This window comes from Sinocyclocheilus grahami, unplaced genomic scaffold (assembly GCF_001515645.1).
Source record: "Sinocyclocheilus grahami isolate Dianchi unplaced genomic scaffold, SAMN03320097.WGS_v1.1 scaffold444.1, whole genome shotgun sequence".
In the NCBI taxonomy this organism is placed as follows: Eukaryota; Metazoa; Chordata; class Actinopteri; order Cypriniformes; family Cyprinidae; genus Sinocyclocheilus; species Sinocyclocheilus grahami.
In genome coordinates this window covers 755,104-772,325 of record NW_015505623.1, presented here as the reverse complement: position 1 = coordinate 772,325, position 17,222 = coordinate 755,104, and the positions used below count along the sequence as shown (strand labels likewise).

General features: G+C 43.8%; 1 protein-coding gene across 1 annotated transcript in view; it reads left to right on the top strand.

The window, feature by feature from the left end:
• The window catches only part of LOC107552261 (rootletin-like), a 64,045-nt gene that overhangs the window by 28,009 nt on the left and 18,814 nt on the right, over positions 1-17,222 (top strand). The window contains exons 4-15 of the mRNA XM_016234120.1: positions 3,056-3,223; positions 3,429-3,512; positions 3,697-3,788; positions 11,350-11,494; positions 11,985-12,091; positions 12,546-12,752; positions 14,079-14,175; positions 15,017-15,106; positions 15,202-15,342; positions 15,513-15,712; positions 16,126-16,308; positions 16,864-17,008. Of these exons, the coding sequence (XP_016089606.1) occupies positions 3,056-3,223; positions 3,429-3,512; positions 3,697-3,788; positions 11,350-11,494; positions 11,985-12,091; positions 12,546-12,752; positions 14,079-14,175; positions 15,017-15,106; positions 15,202-15,342; positions 15,513-15,712; positions 16,126-16,308; positions 16,864-17,008 (1,659 nt within the window). The remainder of the gene's footprint in view (positions 1-3,055; positions 3,224-3,428; positions 3,513-3,696; positions 3,789-11,349; positions 11,495-11,984; positions 12,092-12,545; positions 12,753-14,078; positions 14,176-15,016; positions 15,107-15,201; positions 15,343-15,512; positions 15,713-16,125; positions 16,309-16,863; positions 17,009-17,222) is intronic.

Sequence of the window (17,222 nt, the reverse complement as noted above, 5' to 3'; positions counted from 1 at the left end):
ATATATATATATATATATATTATACACACACACATATACAGACACACACACACACACAAAAAGAAAAACAAGTAGATAGACTAGAAAAAATTTAATAGAAAATTCAATTAGAATTCATTCAACTTTAAAGAGCTCCAGCATTTAAAGTGGCAGACAACAAATCTGCAGCACATGCTTAGAATGAACAGTGCTATTGTTCATCAGTGTGGAGGCTAACATAGTTACTGTTATAGTTATTGTTCTTGGTGTGAACAGGCTTTAAGAGTGCCACCCAAGCTACTGGGCTCACACTTAGTTTATTTGTCAATGCTAAACATTCCTCATTTATCTGTAATATAAATAAGATGCTAAAATTGTTATTTATACAGTGATACTGTCATTCAGTGTAATGGATGACACTGTGGTGTAACAGAGAATTTGCATTACCCTGAACCACAGTTTTTTGGCTTTTTACAGTGCCTAGTGACTCCCTCTGTTCATGGGTGTCTATAATTAATCAATAATCAAATTAAACAATACCAAAATGCATTCAAATATTAATATTTATTAAGTTTAACACATATTTGTCAATGCTAAACATTCCTCGTTTATCTGTAATATAAATAAGATGCTAAAACTGTTATTTATACAGTGATACTACTGTGGTGTAACAGAGAATTTGCATTACACTGAATGACAAAACCATTACCCTGAATGACGAAACTTCTACATCAGCTAATATTACAGGCAATCAAATGGCCACCTATTTCAAACAGTGAACTTGACCAGTAAAGTTAATCGCAATTATTCACAACATATATTTGTTTTTCAAAAAATCGAACAGTAAAAGTGTTTTTTTGGCATTTAACTGAATGACGTGTGTTTTTGTAACATATGTTAACATTAATGAAATTATTTAAGAGCAATAAACTCACTTTTCTGCAGCACCACACGGCCTTCAAGGTGCCATTTAATAATATCAATATCTGCCGAATGACTATCAGTTTTTTATATGATAAAAAACTACCTGTTACACTGAATGATCTCAGTTAAACTGCATTTTTGGGACAAAAGTCCCCTGTCGATTTAAATACTTAAAAAAAACAATAAGACATAGTCCTTTTAATATAACACAGCCAATACTTACTTGAAAATGCCAAGACAACAAATATATTTCTTAACTTGGTATTTTATATGTTTATTTAAAGATGTATTGGTAAAATCAAAGTCCGGAGCATTACACTGAATGACAATTTTACACCTTGGAACATTATTTCCCCCATATTTTGACATTTAATTGTCACAAAAGTTATTTGAAATATGAAAGTAGACAATTTACTTGCATTTAAGATGTATTTTTTTATGCATTTAAAATTACTTTCGTAAATGTAGTTTGATGCGGACACCAAAATGGTGACGTCTCGTCTTTGACCCATATACATACAGAGGTACGTACACACTAGAGGTGTGCTGTGCTGCTCCCCTGACCCCTATATGCTTTTAAGGCAGAAAAATATGGTTTTGTGTAAGTGCCATTTATTTCATGACTTTGCATCAAACGCTTTTTGTGTTGTAGCAACAAATTGCCTCTAATTGTGCCAAAATAGTTGCAAAGATACATAATCAATAGGGTAGTGCAGCTGTTTCCAAAGGAGCCTTTAAACACAGCTGCTGCTGCACCCAACGTCCCCCCTCTCTCTTCTGACTCGTCCTCCACCCATGTTTTTCTTTTTCTGTTCCCTTTCAAAAGCTGTCACCTTAACAACGGGCCACATAATAAGTCCCTGTTCTCTTATGAGCCCTGAACCCCAAAACCGCCCAGAGCCGGGTGCTGGTTTGCCCCTCTTTGTAGTATATGGAATTAAAGCTCTCAGAATGACTGTTTGAAAATGTTTTAAGTTTTGCGAAGCCCTTGGCTCCAGTTGGGAATGGGAGACTATTGTCGTAGAGGCTGCTGTTTAGCTTAGCAGCAGATGAGTGTTAGCCTGAGATTTCAGTATGACCTGTAGTATGACCTGCAGACCTGTGTATTTTTGTTTAAAAATTATTTGAGAAAGGGTGAAGATGACCTTTTACTCCCTCTACCCCTCGCTCTCTCTTTTTCTTGCTTTGTTTGAATCAGCTGAGGCAGCATGTTGTTGTGTTGAGAGGAAACATGTGGTTTATGTTAGTAGGGACTGGGTGTCTGGCACCATGATATGTACTGGGGGTTAAAGGAAGATGGGAGGGGTTGGTGGGGTAATCGGACATTGAGATTGAAGACCCCATTGGAAGACGGGAATCAAGGGAGAAACACTCTGCAATTGTGACAGACAACTTTCTCCAAGTTGTCACACTTTTTACTGCAGTGAGTATTTCTCAGAGTGGGTTTAAGTCATTTTCTGTAAAGGCACAGAATTTAAAGTCTTGACTACAGAAAAAAGTATTTTGACCATTTCTGCTTGCTCAGGATAAAATATACAGTTCATTGAACATACACTGACCTTTAGCAGGGCAAGTTGTCACAATGAAATCTACCATTAAACAGCCTTTTATTGGCTTTACTGCAAAATGGAAAAAAAATTAATCATAAATCATGAAACAGCAAAAATGTGAAGCCAAATTATTATATATTATAATGTATAACATTTAAAACCACATAAGACACATTGCCTCAGTCTAATACTTGTTAAAACATACTCTTGTCCTTGGACTACAGTTTAACCTTTTGTTTGAAATTTAACTTCTTGCCTGATTGAATGTGAATATATACGAAGCTTGTGACTTACCTCTGTGACAACTAGCCACAGGCTCACCTATATTTTAAATCCGATTTTTTTTTATACAACATTTTTTTTCTTGTTTTATGCATAAATCTAAAAACATGAATCTAGTGCTGCCTATGCTTAAAACAAGAAAAGGAAATATTTGATTGGTGTGCACAAGCTAAACTTCATTCAAGAATACTTAGTCTTCAGATTTTTTGAAGCCATTTTTCATTTTAAATGTCACTAACTCATGCAAATACAAATTGTGAACAGCCATAAAGGAACTAAAAGGTGATAAAGCAGTGTAATGTGTGCATATGTCTTTGCAGCTGGATCAGATGCTGTTGCAGCAGTCAGGCGATTCAGAACAGCAGAGTGTGCATGGCGCAGAGCAGGGTTGGCTAAGAGAGGAAGGACGATCTTATAGGCTGAAGCTCCAGGCCTTTCAGGAGAGCCAACACAGACAGGCTCAGCTGGTGCAGAAACTACAGGCAAAGGTCCACTGTTAGATGTGGTCTCATTCAGCACATTTGATTTTGTCAAAGATGGGAAAGATTCTTTGAGGGGGAAAATTATTTTGTAATTCTGGGGAACTTACTTTTAGAATATATATATATCAAAAAGAAACAATGAAGCTTTGGTATAGTTAGGATTGTGCTCCATCTTAAGTTGCAGAGTGAAAGTAATTGTCTGTGTCCACAGTTGCTCCAGTATAAGAAGAGATGTGAAAATGTAGAGCAGCAGGTGCTGGAGAAAACCTCAGAGTCAGAGAAGCTGAGGCTCTCGGTACGTCTCATTGCAGAAATTCACAGCCTTTACTGGTTGAAGAACATATTACTCCTTCACACAAAAATTTCAGTGGAACTTTATTTTAAGAAATATCTATCTGTTCCTGTGACTTTTGTTTGTTGTCAGGTGTTGCACTGTATTCTGGTGTTAGGTATAAACCTGCCTCTGTCCTTGTATTTAGCTCCAGTCACACCTAGACTCTTCAGCACACCGTCTCCAGCGCTTTGAGCAGGAACACAGTAAACTTGCACTGCTGGAGGATGAGCAGAAACGGTAAGAACAAGAGTGATATGCATTTCTGACAGCGAGAGGTGCAGAGAAATATGCTGGCGGGCAGACTAAGGTAAAATGAAGGAGAATGGGCAAATCGGCCAAGTAGTACGTCAAGACTTGCTATTTGGAACCAAAGGAGAATTGTACATTTTGGAAAATGAGAATGATAAACGTACTCGGTTACTTAACGTAACCTCGGTTCCCTGAGATACGGGAATGAGTACTGCGTCTTGCTAGACGCATATGGGAAAAAGCCTTTTTTTCTCCTGAACTGAAGCCTTCTTCATTCACGCAGTGAAACTGTACGACCATTGGTTCGTGCAGTGTATTAAAAAACAAACCAATGGCTAGGCAGCGGAGCTGCACAAGCCTATGGCGACGAAGCCTGCCGAAGCCCGCCATAATGGGCGGGGCGTCTGGCTATATAAGCGGGCGTTCGCCACAGGATTCTCAGATTACTTTCGACTGAAGCGACAACTGAGTCATGCAGCTACATAGCATGGCTAGCAATACAGTACTCGTTCCCGTATCTCAGGGAACCAAGGTTACATTAAGTAACCGAGTACTTTTCCCTTTCGATACTACACTCGTACTGCGTCTTGCTAGACGCATATGGGAACACAGTACAATCACGCCATGCTAATGTAGTGGAACGACTAAGATATCAAACTTCCATAAGCAACCATTGCCCATAGAGAAGTTAACAGCATTCCAAGGCTAAGACGGGTTGAGCTTCCTGAGGTCACACCCGGCCTGGTCAATCGTTCCAAAGTACTCCTGTAACATCGACACCCAAGGGTCGAGAGCTAACAGGTGAACTGATGCCAGAGAGCTTGAGCGTGATATGGTCAAGGGCTCTCCGCCAGATCTGTTTACTCAGCGCGTGTCACTTCAAGCGGAAAGGACTCTGGCCTGCAAGGCCGGGACTTCCAGGTTATAAAACCTTGCAAATGTGGATGGCGAGGCCCAGCCGACTGCCTCACAAATATCTGCAATGGATACACCACTGGACCATGCCCAAGACGAGGCGATGCCTCTAGTCGAGTGGGCCCGTACTCCAATGGGCCATTGAAGACCCAAGAAAGAGTACGCTAGCGAGATGGAGTCTCCTATCCATCTAGAGAGTCTTTGCTTCGTGACCGGAAGCCCTTTGGTGTGGTTACCGAAGCTGACAAAGAGTTGTTCCGACTGCCTATAGTGGGCGGAACGTTCAATATAGATTCTCAGAGCTCTGACGGGGCAGAGCAGAGATAGCTCTCTGTCCTCTTCAGAGGGGGGAAGCGCAGAGAGCGTAATGACCTGTGCTCTGAAAGGAGTGGAGAGCACCTTAGGTACGTAACCATGCCTTGGTTTCAGGATGACTTTAGTGTTGTTAGGCCCGAATTCCAGGCAGGCAGGGCTAATAGAGAGTGCTGCAGGTCCCCTATTTGCTTTACTGATGCCAGTGCTAGAAGCAGAGCAGTCTTCAGCGATAGCGACCGAATGTTGGCAGACTGTAGTGGCTCGAAGGCGGGGCCCTTCAGGGCCCTCAGCACTGTGGGCAGATCCCATGAAGGGACAGTAGGGGGATGAGGCAGATTCAGCCTCCTGGCACCCCTTAGAAAGCGGATGACCTCGCTGTGTCTGCCCACCAATTGGCCCTCGATAGGTGCATGAGAAGCAGCTATAGCCGCCACATAGACTTTGAGCGTGGATGGGGAGCGTCCCTTATCCAGCAGCTCTTGCAGAAATGACAATACCTCTGTCAAATCGGAAGTCTTAGGGTCTTTGCCGCGGTTTAGACAGATCCTCTGAACCGTCTGCGGATGGAGCGTCCACTCCCCTGAGGGGACATTGCTCCTTGGTTCAGTTTGCCCGGTATATGCGCTTCTCTCAGCGAGCGCGGGTTGAGCACATGGTGCCCTTTTAGGACTGGCAGGAAGAACTGACAGGCTCAACATACTGTATTTCCAGGCAGTTGGTGTGGAAGCCTTTTTCCGCCTTCGGCCTGTGGCCGAAAGTCGGTATGCCCTCGCACAGCGCCCCCCAACCTGAGTTGGAGGCGTCTGTTGTGACGACTGTCCTTCTGCAAACCATCCCTATGGCCACGCCCTGTTCCATCCAGCGGGAGCTTTTCCCGGGGGCCAGGGCTGTTACACAGGCCTGACTCACCCTGATCTGCAGGCATCCATGACGCCACGCATGGGATGGAACCCGTGGTTTCAACCAGCGCTGAAGGGGGCATATACAAAGCAGACCCAACTGTAGCGCTGGTGATGCCACCTCCATGAGGCCCAGCATCCTCTGAAACGCTTTGAGAGGGCGAGTGGTACCAATCTAGAAGGAGGTCGCTAGCCTCCGTATGGCCTGAGCCTGTTCCAGCGTGACTACAGCTCTCATTTGGGCTGAGTTGAAAATTGTTCCCAGGAGTCCCAGGCACTCCAGGGGGCTGAGGAGGAGGCTCTGCGCAAGGATCTGTTTCAGCGTAGTCATCCTGAACGACGTTTTCATGAGGGCGTGATTCAGGTGTCTGAGATCGAGGATGGGCCGGAGGCCACCATCCTTTTTGGGGATGAAAAAGTAGCGGCTGTGGAAGCCTGACTCGCTCTGAGCTGGGTGAACCGTTTCTACGGCTCATATCGCCAGCAAATTCATCACCTCTGAGTGCAGGACGTGTGCATCTTTGCTCTAAACTGAGGTGGGAACCATGCAGTCGAATCGCGGCGTATTCGAGCGAATTGCAGTGAATAAACTCGCTTTATTGTCTCCAACACCTGTCAGGCCTCAGCCCGTGTGACAAGGGGTTGGATTAAATTGAGAGGCTGGTCGCCGTATGGGGACCCCACACTCAGAAGAGGAAATTTGCTTTCCCTGAAAATGCTTTCAAAAAATGCTTTGCTAGACTTAATGCTCTCATAGCAGAGAAATCCGCCCCCGTGTGTGCTGCCTCAGTGTGGGCGTGGCCCAGACGCGTCCAATTTGAAGCTGTCAGTGATAATAATCATTAGCGACAGCATTCTCTTTTAATCCACCTAAAAAAGATCAAACCGCTCGTTAGAAGAGGAGTTTTGATGATCTTCATGTGTAAACACTCTGACAGATCAAAAATGCTGCGCGCATTCTCTCAAATCTGCTCGTAGCAGATGAGGGGAGGGGCGGGGGCCGTCTTCATTCAAGAAGGCGAGCCACGAGCAAAGCAGAGCGAGACATGAACTCTCGTAGTAAGAGCGGTCTGTCTCAGCAGAGCTGCCTCAGTGTGGCAAGACCCCAGGCGATAGGCGCGTTCAAATACAAAGCTGTCAGCGATATTGAATCATTGGTGACAGCGTTCTGCTCCAAACCGCCGAGGAGGATTGAGCCGCTCGACAGTGAGGGGTGGTGATCCTCACGTGTAAACACACTGGCAGATCAAAGAGCTGCATGGAGAGTGATGCAAGCGGGGGCCTTGCCAGCATTAAATCACTCAGTCTGATCGATCATACCCGCGAATTTGCCACTTCTACCTCAGAGTAACTGGGAGGAGAGAAACACAAGAGCGGGGGAAGTGGGGCTCAGCGACGCACTCACAAATGCGAAGCTGCCCGCGCTTTGCTTTGATCTGCCTGGGAGGATTAAGCTGCTCGTATAACGAGGTGCGCTGATCCTCATGTGTAACACACACTGGCAGATTAAGCACGCATGATGTGTGTCGAGGATTGCTCAAGTCTGATCGTTCAACCCGCGAGCTCGTCGTTGCTTCCTCCGAGGTAACTGGGAGGAGAGAAACATGAGCGCGGGGAGGCGGGGCTGCCTTCTGCAAACAAACAGGGGCATATTACTTTCGTGGTAAACGCAGCCTGTGTCTGTGAGCACAGCCATAGTGACACACATACAAATTTGAAGCTGCCAGCGGCAGCATCTGCTCCGATCTGCTTAAGAGGATAGAGCCGCTCGATGTAAAGAGGGGCACTGATCCTTACAGACACGGATCGAAGCGCAGCGGGGAGAGCGAGTACGCAGGCTCTGTTTCGGTGTGAGATCGCTCAGACCCGGTTGCTTAGTTCCCAGGCTTCGCCGTTTCTTTCTCCGAGACTTGCTGAGAGAGGAGAAGTGTGACAGCGGTTCAGTGAAAGGCGGTCCGCGAGCAAATGGAGAATAGTGAGAAGAGCGAGACTCATGCTTGAGTCAGCATTCTGTCTCAGTAAGGGCGTAGCTCACTGCGCTTCTGCGGCGGATCTGAGTGCAACAGGGAGAGAGAGCACGCAGGCACAGTGCCAGCATGAGATCAGTCCGACCAATTGCTTATTCCCTGACTCCGCTGTTTCCCTCTCCGAGGCTCGCTGCGAGAGGAGAAACGGGAGAATGGGGCTGCCTCCAGTGAAGATGGTCCGCGAGTGGAGAAGAGCGAAACTCATGCTCGAGTGAGCATTTTGTCTCAGTAAGCGCACAGCTCACTGCCCTTCTGCGGCGGATCCGAGTGCAACGGGGAGAGCGAGCACGCGGGTACAGTGCCAGCATGCGATCGCTCAGACCCAGTTGCTTAGCTCCCTGACTCCGCTGTTTCACGTTCCGAGGCTCGCTGAGAGAGGAGAAATGGGAGAGCGGGGCTGCCTCCAGTGAAGGAGGTCCGCGAGTGGAGAAGAGCGCGACTCATGCTGAAGTGAGCATTCCGTCTCAGTGAGCAAGCAGTCTCTGCATGGGGTCTGCCCCGACAGATGATGTACTCATTGCTCTTCTGCATTGTGCAAGTTTCCCTGCACGAGCCACACTCGCAGCGCAACATTTGCAACAACGTCGCTTGAATTTGCTCTTTTAGGGCTTACCTGCTAGAAATAAGCTCTTTCAGAATCGCCGTATGGCGACAGGGGAAACGGACCGGAACTGCTGCGTCGCTGTAGCGGCGGAAAAGCAGGTAAGCTGTGCTGAGAGGTCCCGATTCCAGCTGCGAAGGCGTGTCAACGGCGAGCAGACTTTCAGGATCAGCGATGAGAGTAGAGTCGTCGCTGAAGGAGAAGAAATCTGAGAATCCTGTGGCGAACGCCCGCTTATATAGCCAGACGCCCCGCCCATTCTGGCGGGCTTTGGCAGGCTTGGCGGGCTTCGTCGCCATAGGCTCGTGCAGCTTCGCTGCCTAGCCATTGGTTCGTTTTTTAACCTTTTCGCACGTGAGTTTAAAATATACTATCTGAGCCCCCGGCGGGATTTTTTTTAGGCAGCCGATATATTAAAAAGTATCGCTTTACTGTTTCCATGGAGACGCATCACGTTTGTCACGTGACACACCGCAGCCACAATAGCGCTATATGACACATGCATCGCTTTTATTTAGTTTTTCCTTTTTTATTCAAAATATTCACTGACATGTTCCCTATATTATGAAATATCTGATATTCCGATACTCAAATACGTGTAAGTAAATGTATTTGGTAGTGTAAACACCTTTATAATGACCATGTTAGTTGATCTATTGCGGGTGATGGGCGCCGCCATGTTAGTTCGCGCTGAATCCGAGCTGTGGGTTTTACGACACGTAAATTCACTCTCTCCTCCCGAAAGACATTAAAGTAAGTTTCTGGTGAACTGGAAGAAGTGTAGACTAAACTTTAAAGTTACCTACATATGTGTATATGATATCAATAAAACATGTCGTCAAATTATAATTGAATGGAATATTATTGCCACTTCCATAGACATCGGTGTGTATTTTACAAAGTATACATTTATTGTTTTACTAGTACTTATGTGTATTTAGATGTCTGAAACCTAAAATAAGCATTAAATGGTTGAAAACACGGTGATATGACAAGCGAGCATGTCCGTCTCTGGCACAGTGCCAGGAAAAGCGTGAAAGCAGATTTGAATTTTGAATCCAGCAGTTGATCACATGACGCACTGAACGTTCTAATCACACCGGTGTGATTGTACACTCCAGGGACCAGCCTAGAGTGATCACACCGGTGTGATCGTACACATTAAAGGGTTAATACACTGCACGAACCAATGGCCATGCAGTTTCACTGCGTGAATGAAGAAGACTTCAGTTCAGGAGAAAAAAGGCTTTTTTCCCATATGCGTCTAGCAAGACGCAGTACGAGTGTAGTATCGAAAGGGAACCTTGTAGAGAGTTTCTGTTTCTTTGTTGGAAAATCCATCTTAAGATGGTAGTTGTGTTTTGGAACATGGCACCTGGTTTCCTAAACCAGCTGTTTCAAAAACCAGCATGACCACCACAAACTAGTATGACCTTGTAGCTGAACCAAGATGGTCTGCCAGCTCGCACCACCTAAAGACCAGTTTATATCAACTAATGAACGGCATGGAGTAACCAGTGACCAGCCTGGAACAGGTAATGACCTGCTAATGACCAGCTTAAGCCAGCTAATAACCAGTTGGAACCAACTGGGCTGGTTAGGTATGAGATTAGACCAGCTAATGACCAGTTTGGAGCTACTGTTGAGCACCTCAGACCAGCTAGAAACCAGCTTCCATGCTCTAAAACAGAAGTACCACCACCTAAGCTGAATTTTCCACCAGGCTACTTCACCCTTCTAACATTGAGAAACGACACATGAACAACATATATCAGGAAGGCAAATGCTGAACTGCCGTATATAAAATCTCCTAGCTGCCTACTTCAATCCCCACAAGCACATCCTGGTAATGAATAGTTTTAGAAGGGGTGTCAAAAACAAAAGGTATCCAGTTTGTCAGACTTAATTATCACAGCCTTGTTCACTATCTTAGCCAAACAGATTTTACTGCACTTCATACAAAGAGGCTGCTAACCTACCATCCCAGACGCCAGCCTTTAAAAGAATGTGATTTACTGTGCCACTTGCCCGTAATTGAAACAGTTATGGCAAACTCTGGGCCGCCCAGCTGCCAAGCTCTCATTCATTTTTACACCTTAGTGCCTCTGTCAGAGAGCACACTGCACAGTGCAGTTCACCCGATCATCTGTGGCTCTACACAATTTATTTAATTTCCTATGTCAGAGAAGTCAACTGTACCACGCTCATGATAATTTCATAACATGCCACAATTAACTGAGATTCAGCATGGCAGAAATGTTACGCTTGTATTACATTATTACATTATTGCTAAGCTGTCTACCTCGGCTTTGCGTTTTCTTAGAGGGGCACAAGCTGCAGAATTAAGCCAAACCACATAATCATGGAGCTACTTATTGAAAATGATTAAACACATTCTTGTAGCTTTGATCGTGTCTCTCTCTGTTGCTCACCCCTTTGATGATCGTTTTGTTCATTGCCCTTACTGCCTCACACCCTGGCATCAATCTTTGTATGCAACTGGGTGGATTCTGCCACGAATTATGTAAATAACCCTGTAAACTATTTGACAAGCAAGTCTGGTGGCAATTAGGCTGGAGCTGACATGGCCTTTATAAAACCGTCATGCACATTCCCCTCTAAGCGTGACTGGCAATGTAGAATGTGACGTGGGCCTTTATAAGCCTGTAAACATAGAAGCTGATAGAGGCCGTGCAATGGAGGGGGGTGAGATCATGCGCAAAGTTTGGCTCATGGCTTAACAGGTGTATCCCGGGATACAGTGCTCTGAAACAGTTCCATATATTTCACAGGTGTTCTGGTTTGAGCCAGGTCAATGCGCTGCTCCGGGAACTACTTGAACAAGCCAATGAAGCCAATCAGGCCCTGATGGAAAGCCTGCAGAAGGCACAACAGGAGGCAGAGCAGAGGGACACGCGACTCAGGAGGGAACTTGAGGTGAGAGGGAGGAGGAAAAAGAGACAGAGGGAAGGAAGGAGAGATCTGTAGTGTATGTTTTTATCCAAATCCACAGTTTAAGAAAAACCTTTCCTTATCCCAACCCAATGAAACTCAACTCTGGAACTTGTGGAATTCCACCCTGGTGTCTGTTTTGTCAGTCTGGACACTGTCTTTGTTTTAAATCATTTTTGTGATTTTCTCAGCTGTTGTTTCCTCTGAAAACATTCCAGTCGATTGGAAAAAAAAGAGCGAGAATTCATGCAAACATCTGGTGATACAGTCAAGAAAAATTTACTGTACCATTTGTGTAAGCGAGTTTCTGTGAGTGTGTCCGCCTATCAGTTTAAGTCTAGCCATGTGCTTGTATGTGTGGGTGTATTCATTATTTTTCATATGTGTGCATCTATAATGGAGACATCTTTAACCTCTTTGCCACCCTCCTTATTACCGAACCTGCCGACCATATGGCCATGTCGCTCTCCCGCAGATGAATACCTCCCGAAACGGCCGCGAGCAAGCTTGTGTGCGATCTCTGTGGCGCCAGGCCGCCTTCCTGCGAAGTTCTTTCACCCAGCTGCGGGCCTTCGCTGACAGGTGAGTGTAGCTTGCAGCCAGAACCCTCTTTCCAAACCCACCACCATTTATCCCTGCTTGGGATCAAAGTGCAGTGGGTCACCTGGGTCAACCCTCACCCATCCTGACCGCATCGTCCGGGGAAATGTGATGGTTAGATTGCCCTTCAGATTAGTCTTGAGCCATCCATCAGAGCCAAGCTTGATGAGGGCTCGGCCTATGTAAATGCTGTGATCATTGTTGAGTAATTTGCTGTAATGTGGATTACCCAACACATGGACAGCAGAGAAAATGTTCACGGCCCTTACTCAGACACGACACTGTTCAAAGGGTTTATTCCCAGATCACAATATAATTTAGGCCACCTGGCTCTCGTCAGCTGTGAACAAAACACATTTCCTTGGGAACGTAAGGAAATTGTTGTGTAAGGAAATTGCTCCTGCTGGTTGTAATAGTTCTTTCTTGTGCTTTACAGGAGTCTATCGGACATGCGAGCCGAGTGTGTGGTGGCTGGCCATCGTCTTCATACGGCCTGTGTGAATTTGGAGGCTAGCATGAGCAAGCCTTGTACCCCCGCTAGCAGCGGAGTATCTGCACTGGAGAATCAGCTAAGACACAAACTGAAAGAGGCTATGCAGCTGCAGGCCCGCTTTGACGCAGAGAAAGTAGAGCTTAACTCTAGGTACAACATGTCTGTCTGTTTATGTACATGTCCCATTCATTTTTCACCAGTAATATACAAGTGTCATCATGCTTGAGCAGCATGCTGTAATAAATACATACAGTATTGGCTGCTGGAGTTAAATTATCGTATTGAAAGGATTTCACAGTGTCATAAATTTCAGCACCTATCCCAATGCTTTGAATTTAATTATTGATGTCCTGAACTCACATCTCCTAGATGACTCATTGTACATTGTCCTGAGTACTGACACACAGGGAAGGTCAGCACAGATTGCCTCATCTATCCACCTATGTGGCATGCCAAAACTAGAGAGAAAGAGTGTGTCTCTTTATTTGCTGTTCAGTATCCTCTACATTCTTCATTTACTTGTATAATATGTCAGTGGTCTATGACACTTTCTTTTGAGAGCAGATCCATGGATCTGACAGAGCAGGGTTGGGGTCTTCTGATGAATGGAGTCATTGCAGCTTCTTTCTTCTACATCCTTTCATCAGTGACAGTTTTATAATGTAGAGAGCAGAGATCACTCTCCATTTTGATATATGAAATTTTATCTGAGCTTTATTGCAGTGGGAAGAAAGGGCCATAGACAAATGGGTATCAAATAAGCACACATAAGAGTGTTTAATCATTTTGCCTTAACCATGTTAATGTTACACACATGCACAATTTTTTCATATTGTGGTAGTATGTATGCTCATGCAAAATAATGAGTACTGTAGGTCTTAGCATACCTCAGAACCTCAAAAAATCTGTGTTTATTTCAATTTGCAGATTACAATATCGAAAAAGGGTGTGCTATTTTTCTTAAAGGAGTAGTACACCCAAAAATGTTAATTCTTTTATCAATTACATACCTTAATGTCTAAAGCTTTGAACCTTCAAAAAGAATGCAAAAGCTTCAAATATAATATAAAAGTGATCCATGCAACTCTTGAGTCTCTGAAGTTAAATTGCAGCTTTTCTTGAGAAACAGACCAAAATGTAAGCTGTTATTCACTGATGATACTCATTTTCATTGAATTATTAGCCACTGAAGTTGAAGTTCACTTGAAAATCAGGCTCAGGCCATGTTTTGTGAACCAGTTCAACTGATAAATTGAAATTATTCAATGTCAAATCGTACACTGTTACTTCTTACATGAACGTGCCAAAGGGAGCTATTGTGGATGTCAAGATTTTTAGGTAAAGACAACTTAATTTCAGTCTGTTCCTCACAATCTATCATATGACTTCAGAAGAAAGCAAACAAGTCATATGGACCACTTTTAGGACACTTTGATATTATGATATTTAAAGTCTAACATATATGTATCTGTATAGGATCCTGGAATTGGGTGAAATGGTGAAGCAGCTCAGAGCACAGAACATTGAGAAAGAAAGCAATCTGACAGCACTGCGGAGCAGCTTGGACAGGATGGTGAGCAGTGTTGCAGTAGAATCATTTCCATTTCCATTTAATCATTTAGCAGACACTTTTATCCAAAGCGACTTAAAAATGAGAACAATAGAAGCAATCAAACCAACAAAAGTGCAACAATATGTACATGCTGTGTCAAGTCCCCATTAGTCTAACGCAGAACATGAAGCAAGTTTTTTTTTCTCAAACCTGTCCTGGAGTACCCCCTGCCCTGCACATTTTGTATGTCTCTCTCATCTATCACACCTGATTCAACTAATCAGCTCATTAGTGGAGACTGCAAGACCTGAAGTGGGTGTGCCTGATATAGGGAGACATACAAAACGTGCAGTGCTGGGGGTACTTCATGGAGAGGTTTGAGAACCCCTTTTCTAATGAATAGAAAGAATAAAAAGTAGATAGAATAGAAATAGAATAGAGAGAGAGTTAGTGTTCGAGGGTCAAGTTATTATTTTTTTAGAATAAATAAAAAGAAAACAAGTAGAAAAATAGAAATAGACAAATAGAAACAAATAAACAAAGCTTGTGTTAGAGGGTACATTTTTTTGTAATTAATAAAAAGAAAAGACAGTTTTTTTATAATAAATAAAAGAAAAAAGTAGATACAATAAAAAAAGGATAGAGTGTGCTGGTGTTAGAGGGTCAAGTGTAGATGGAAGAGATGTGTTTTTAGCCATTTCTTGAAGATGGCTAAATACTCAGCTGCTCGAATCAAGTTGGGCAGAATCATTAATTGGGAAGAGTAGTCTTGATAAACACTATCACTATTTAGTTGTCTTGTCTGGTGTGCGTCATGGTTGTTCCAGAAGCTGCAATTTGACCTGAATGCTTTCCTGCACAGGAAATAAATTGGTCCGAAGACCGAACCGAGAGGGATGCCTTACACCGCGAGCTCAGCAGTCTGCAACAGTTACTGCACAACATTAATCAGGTTTACTAAACATGATTATTGGGCATGATATTTTGGGCCAGATGTACTAAACATGAGAAGAGTAATTGTCAACTCATCTTTTTTTTCTCTTTTAGGTGGTCAGTGGCAACAGTTCCTCAGACTCATCAAAAGATGAACACCCATCTGTTTCTGCAGGATCCATTTCCTCTTCTAAACGGGACGGTATTTTGATAGCTGTGCAGAGAGCGCTCTTACAGCGGCAGGCACAAATTCAGGTTTGCAACAAACCTCCTGTACACCCTCCTTATATGGCACAGGTGTCATCACTCCTAGTGGTACAGAAATTACACACTTCACTGTATCTCCCCAATAGTTTACTCTGCTATCACAAAGCGTATGTAATTTCAGTACATTTAACTAAATTAAAATATCTATCCACCCAAAGGAGTTGCAAGCACGTCTGGAAGCTTCCCAAGAGCAGGTTGCCACCTTGCGAGATCAGCTGCATGTGGGGGAAGATGAATCCAGAAGCCTGGAACAAAGAATCCGGGAACTGCAGCAAGAGAATCAACTATTGGAGAGATCTGAGGAGGGCAGCACCAGACATGCCCAAAGATACCGCACCTCACTGGGCATAGTAACCAGGTAATGTCTGCTACTGAATGAACCTGGGCATTTTGATAAAGGATGCCATTGTTCAATGACAGTGTAAACCTGCACAAATGAGTTTCTAACTGAACATTCATACCCTCTACTTTTATGTCAGTATTTTTCTATAAAGCTGTTTAGCCTTTACATAATTTTGCAAGTTAACCCAGCAGACTAATTTATAAATATCTTTGCTTTCCATTTTTTTCTACAACATAAATTACAAGTTGTGTTATGCTACAAAGGCTCATGATTCTGATTCAAACACACAAACTCACATCTTTGTGGTAATTGTAGTCCTAATTTATCAGTACAGTAGCTGCGGCTCAATCATGCAAATCCTCTAGTTTTAGGACTATAACCTGAACAGCCACATACCCCACCACAACTGCCGCTTTCTCCATTCCTAGTGAAAAAAGAGAGCTTGAGAGGCAGCTCTCTGCCCTGCAGCAGCAGCTGGAATGCACACAAGCAGAGCAGGAAGCTTTGAGAGGCTCCTCTCTAGATGTTCAGAGGCAGAGAGACCTCCTCAGGCAGCAGAGGGAGGACCTGGAGAGGCAGCTGGCCCGAGAATGCTCTGAATCCGAGAGGGGGTACAGCATTGCGAAACCTCAAACCCCTTGACTTCCTTCTTGGCCCTTGTTTATTTCCCTGTCCTATTGTTTACAGTCAGTATCACTAGCACATGTTGTCCTTAAAGTAGCCTTGAATCAAACCAGAATAGTATTGTTTACAAAATGTATTAAACATGAAGATGCATAATGTATTAGTTTACTGGTTAGGTCAAAGGTGACAACCCTGATCATGTGTTATTATGTACTGTATATGGATAAGAATGTTTTTGGATGTGATCTTTAAGTCTTTTTTCTGCTCTGATGAGGAAATGTCTTTTAGAAGTGTGTTTATAGAAATATCTCTGCTTGTGTATGTTTGTGTACATAAGTATGTGCCTTTACCTTAACCTTAACAATGTTTACTTTAAAATTATGTTTGTTTGTGTGTACATTTCCTGTGAGCTAATTTGGTTGCTTTATGCCATAGTGTGCCTGGGTTTTCATTAGTTTTTTGTGCTGATTTGTCCATATCTACAGATCAAAAAGTTTGTATTTACATCTTGATAGTTTGTGTGCATTTGTGTTTTTCTACAGACGACACATTCTGGAGCAGTTGGAGATAAGACACTCGGATATGAGTAAAGAGCTGGTCACACTAAAGGAAGCTCTGAGTCAGCTGACTTTGCAGAAAGAGGTTCTGGAGGACGAAAAGAGCAGCCTTGCACAGGCTCTCTCTAGAGTACTGCTCTACACATTCACACACCCTCCCACTTATTCAATCATCCATTTACTCACCCACTCATTCGTTCCATCACATTCACTCACCTGCTCACTTATTACTTCACTCACTACATCTTACTGAGTCCATATTTTATACACTCACACATTCTTTCTTCCAATAATGTCACTCACTATTATTTCAAAACATAAAATTTTTTCACTCGGTCACTCCA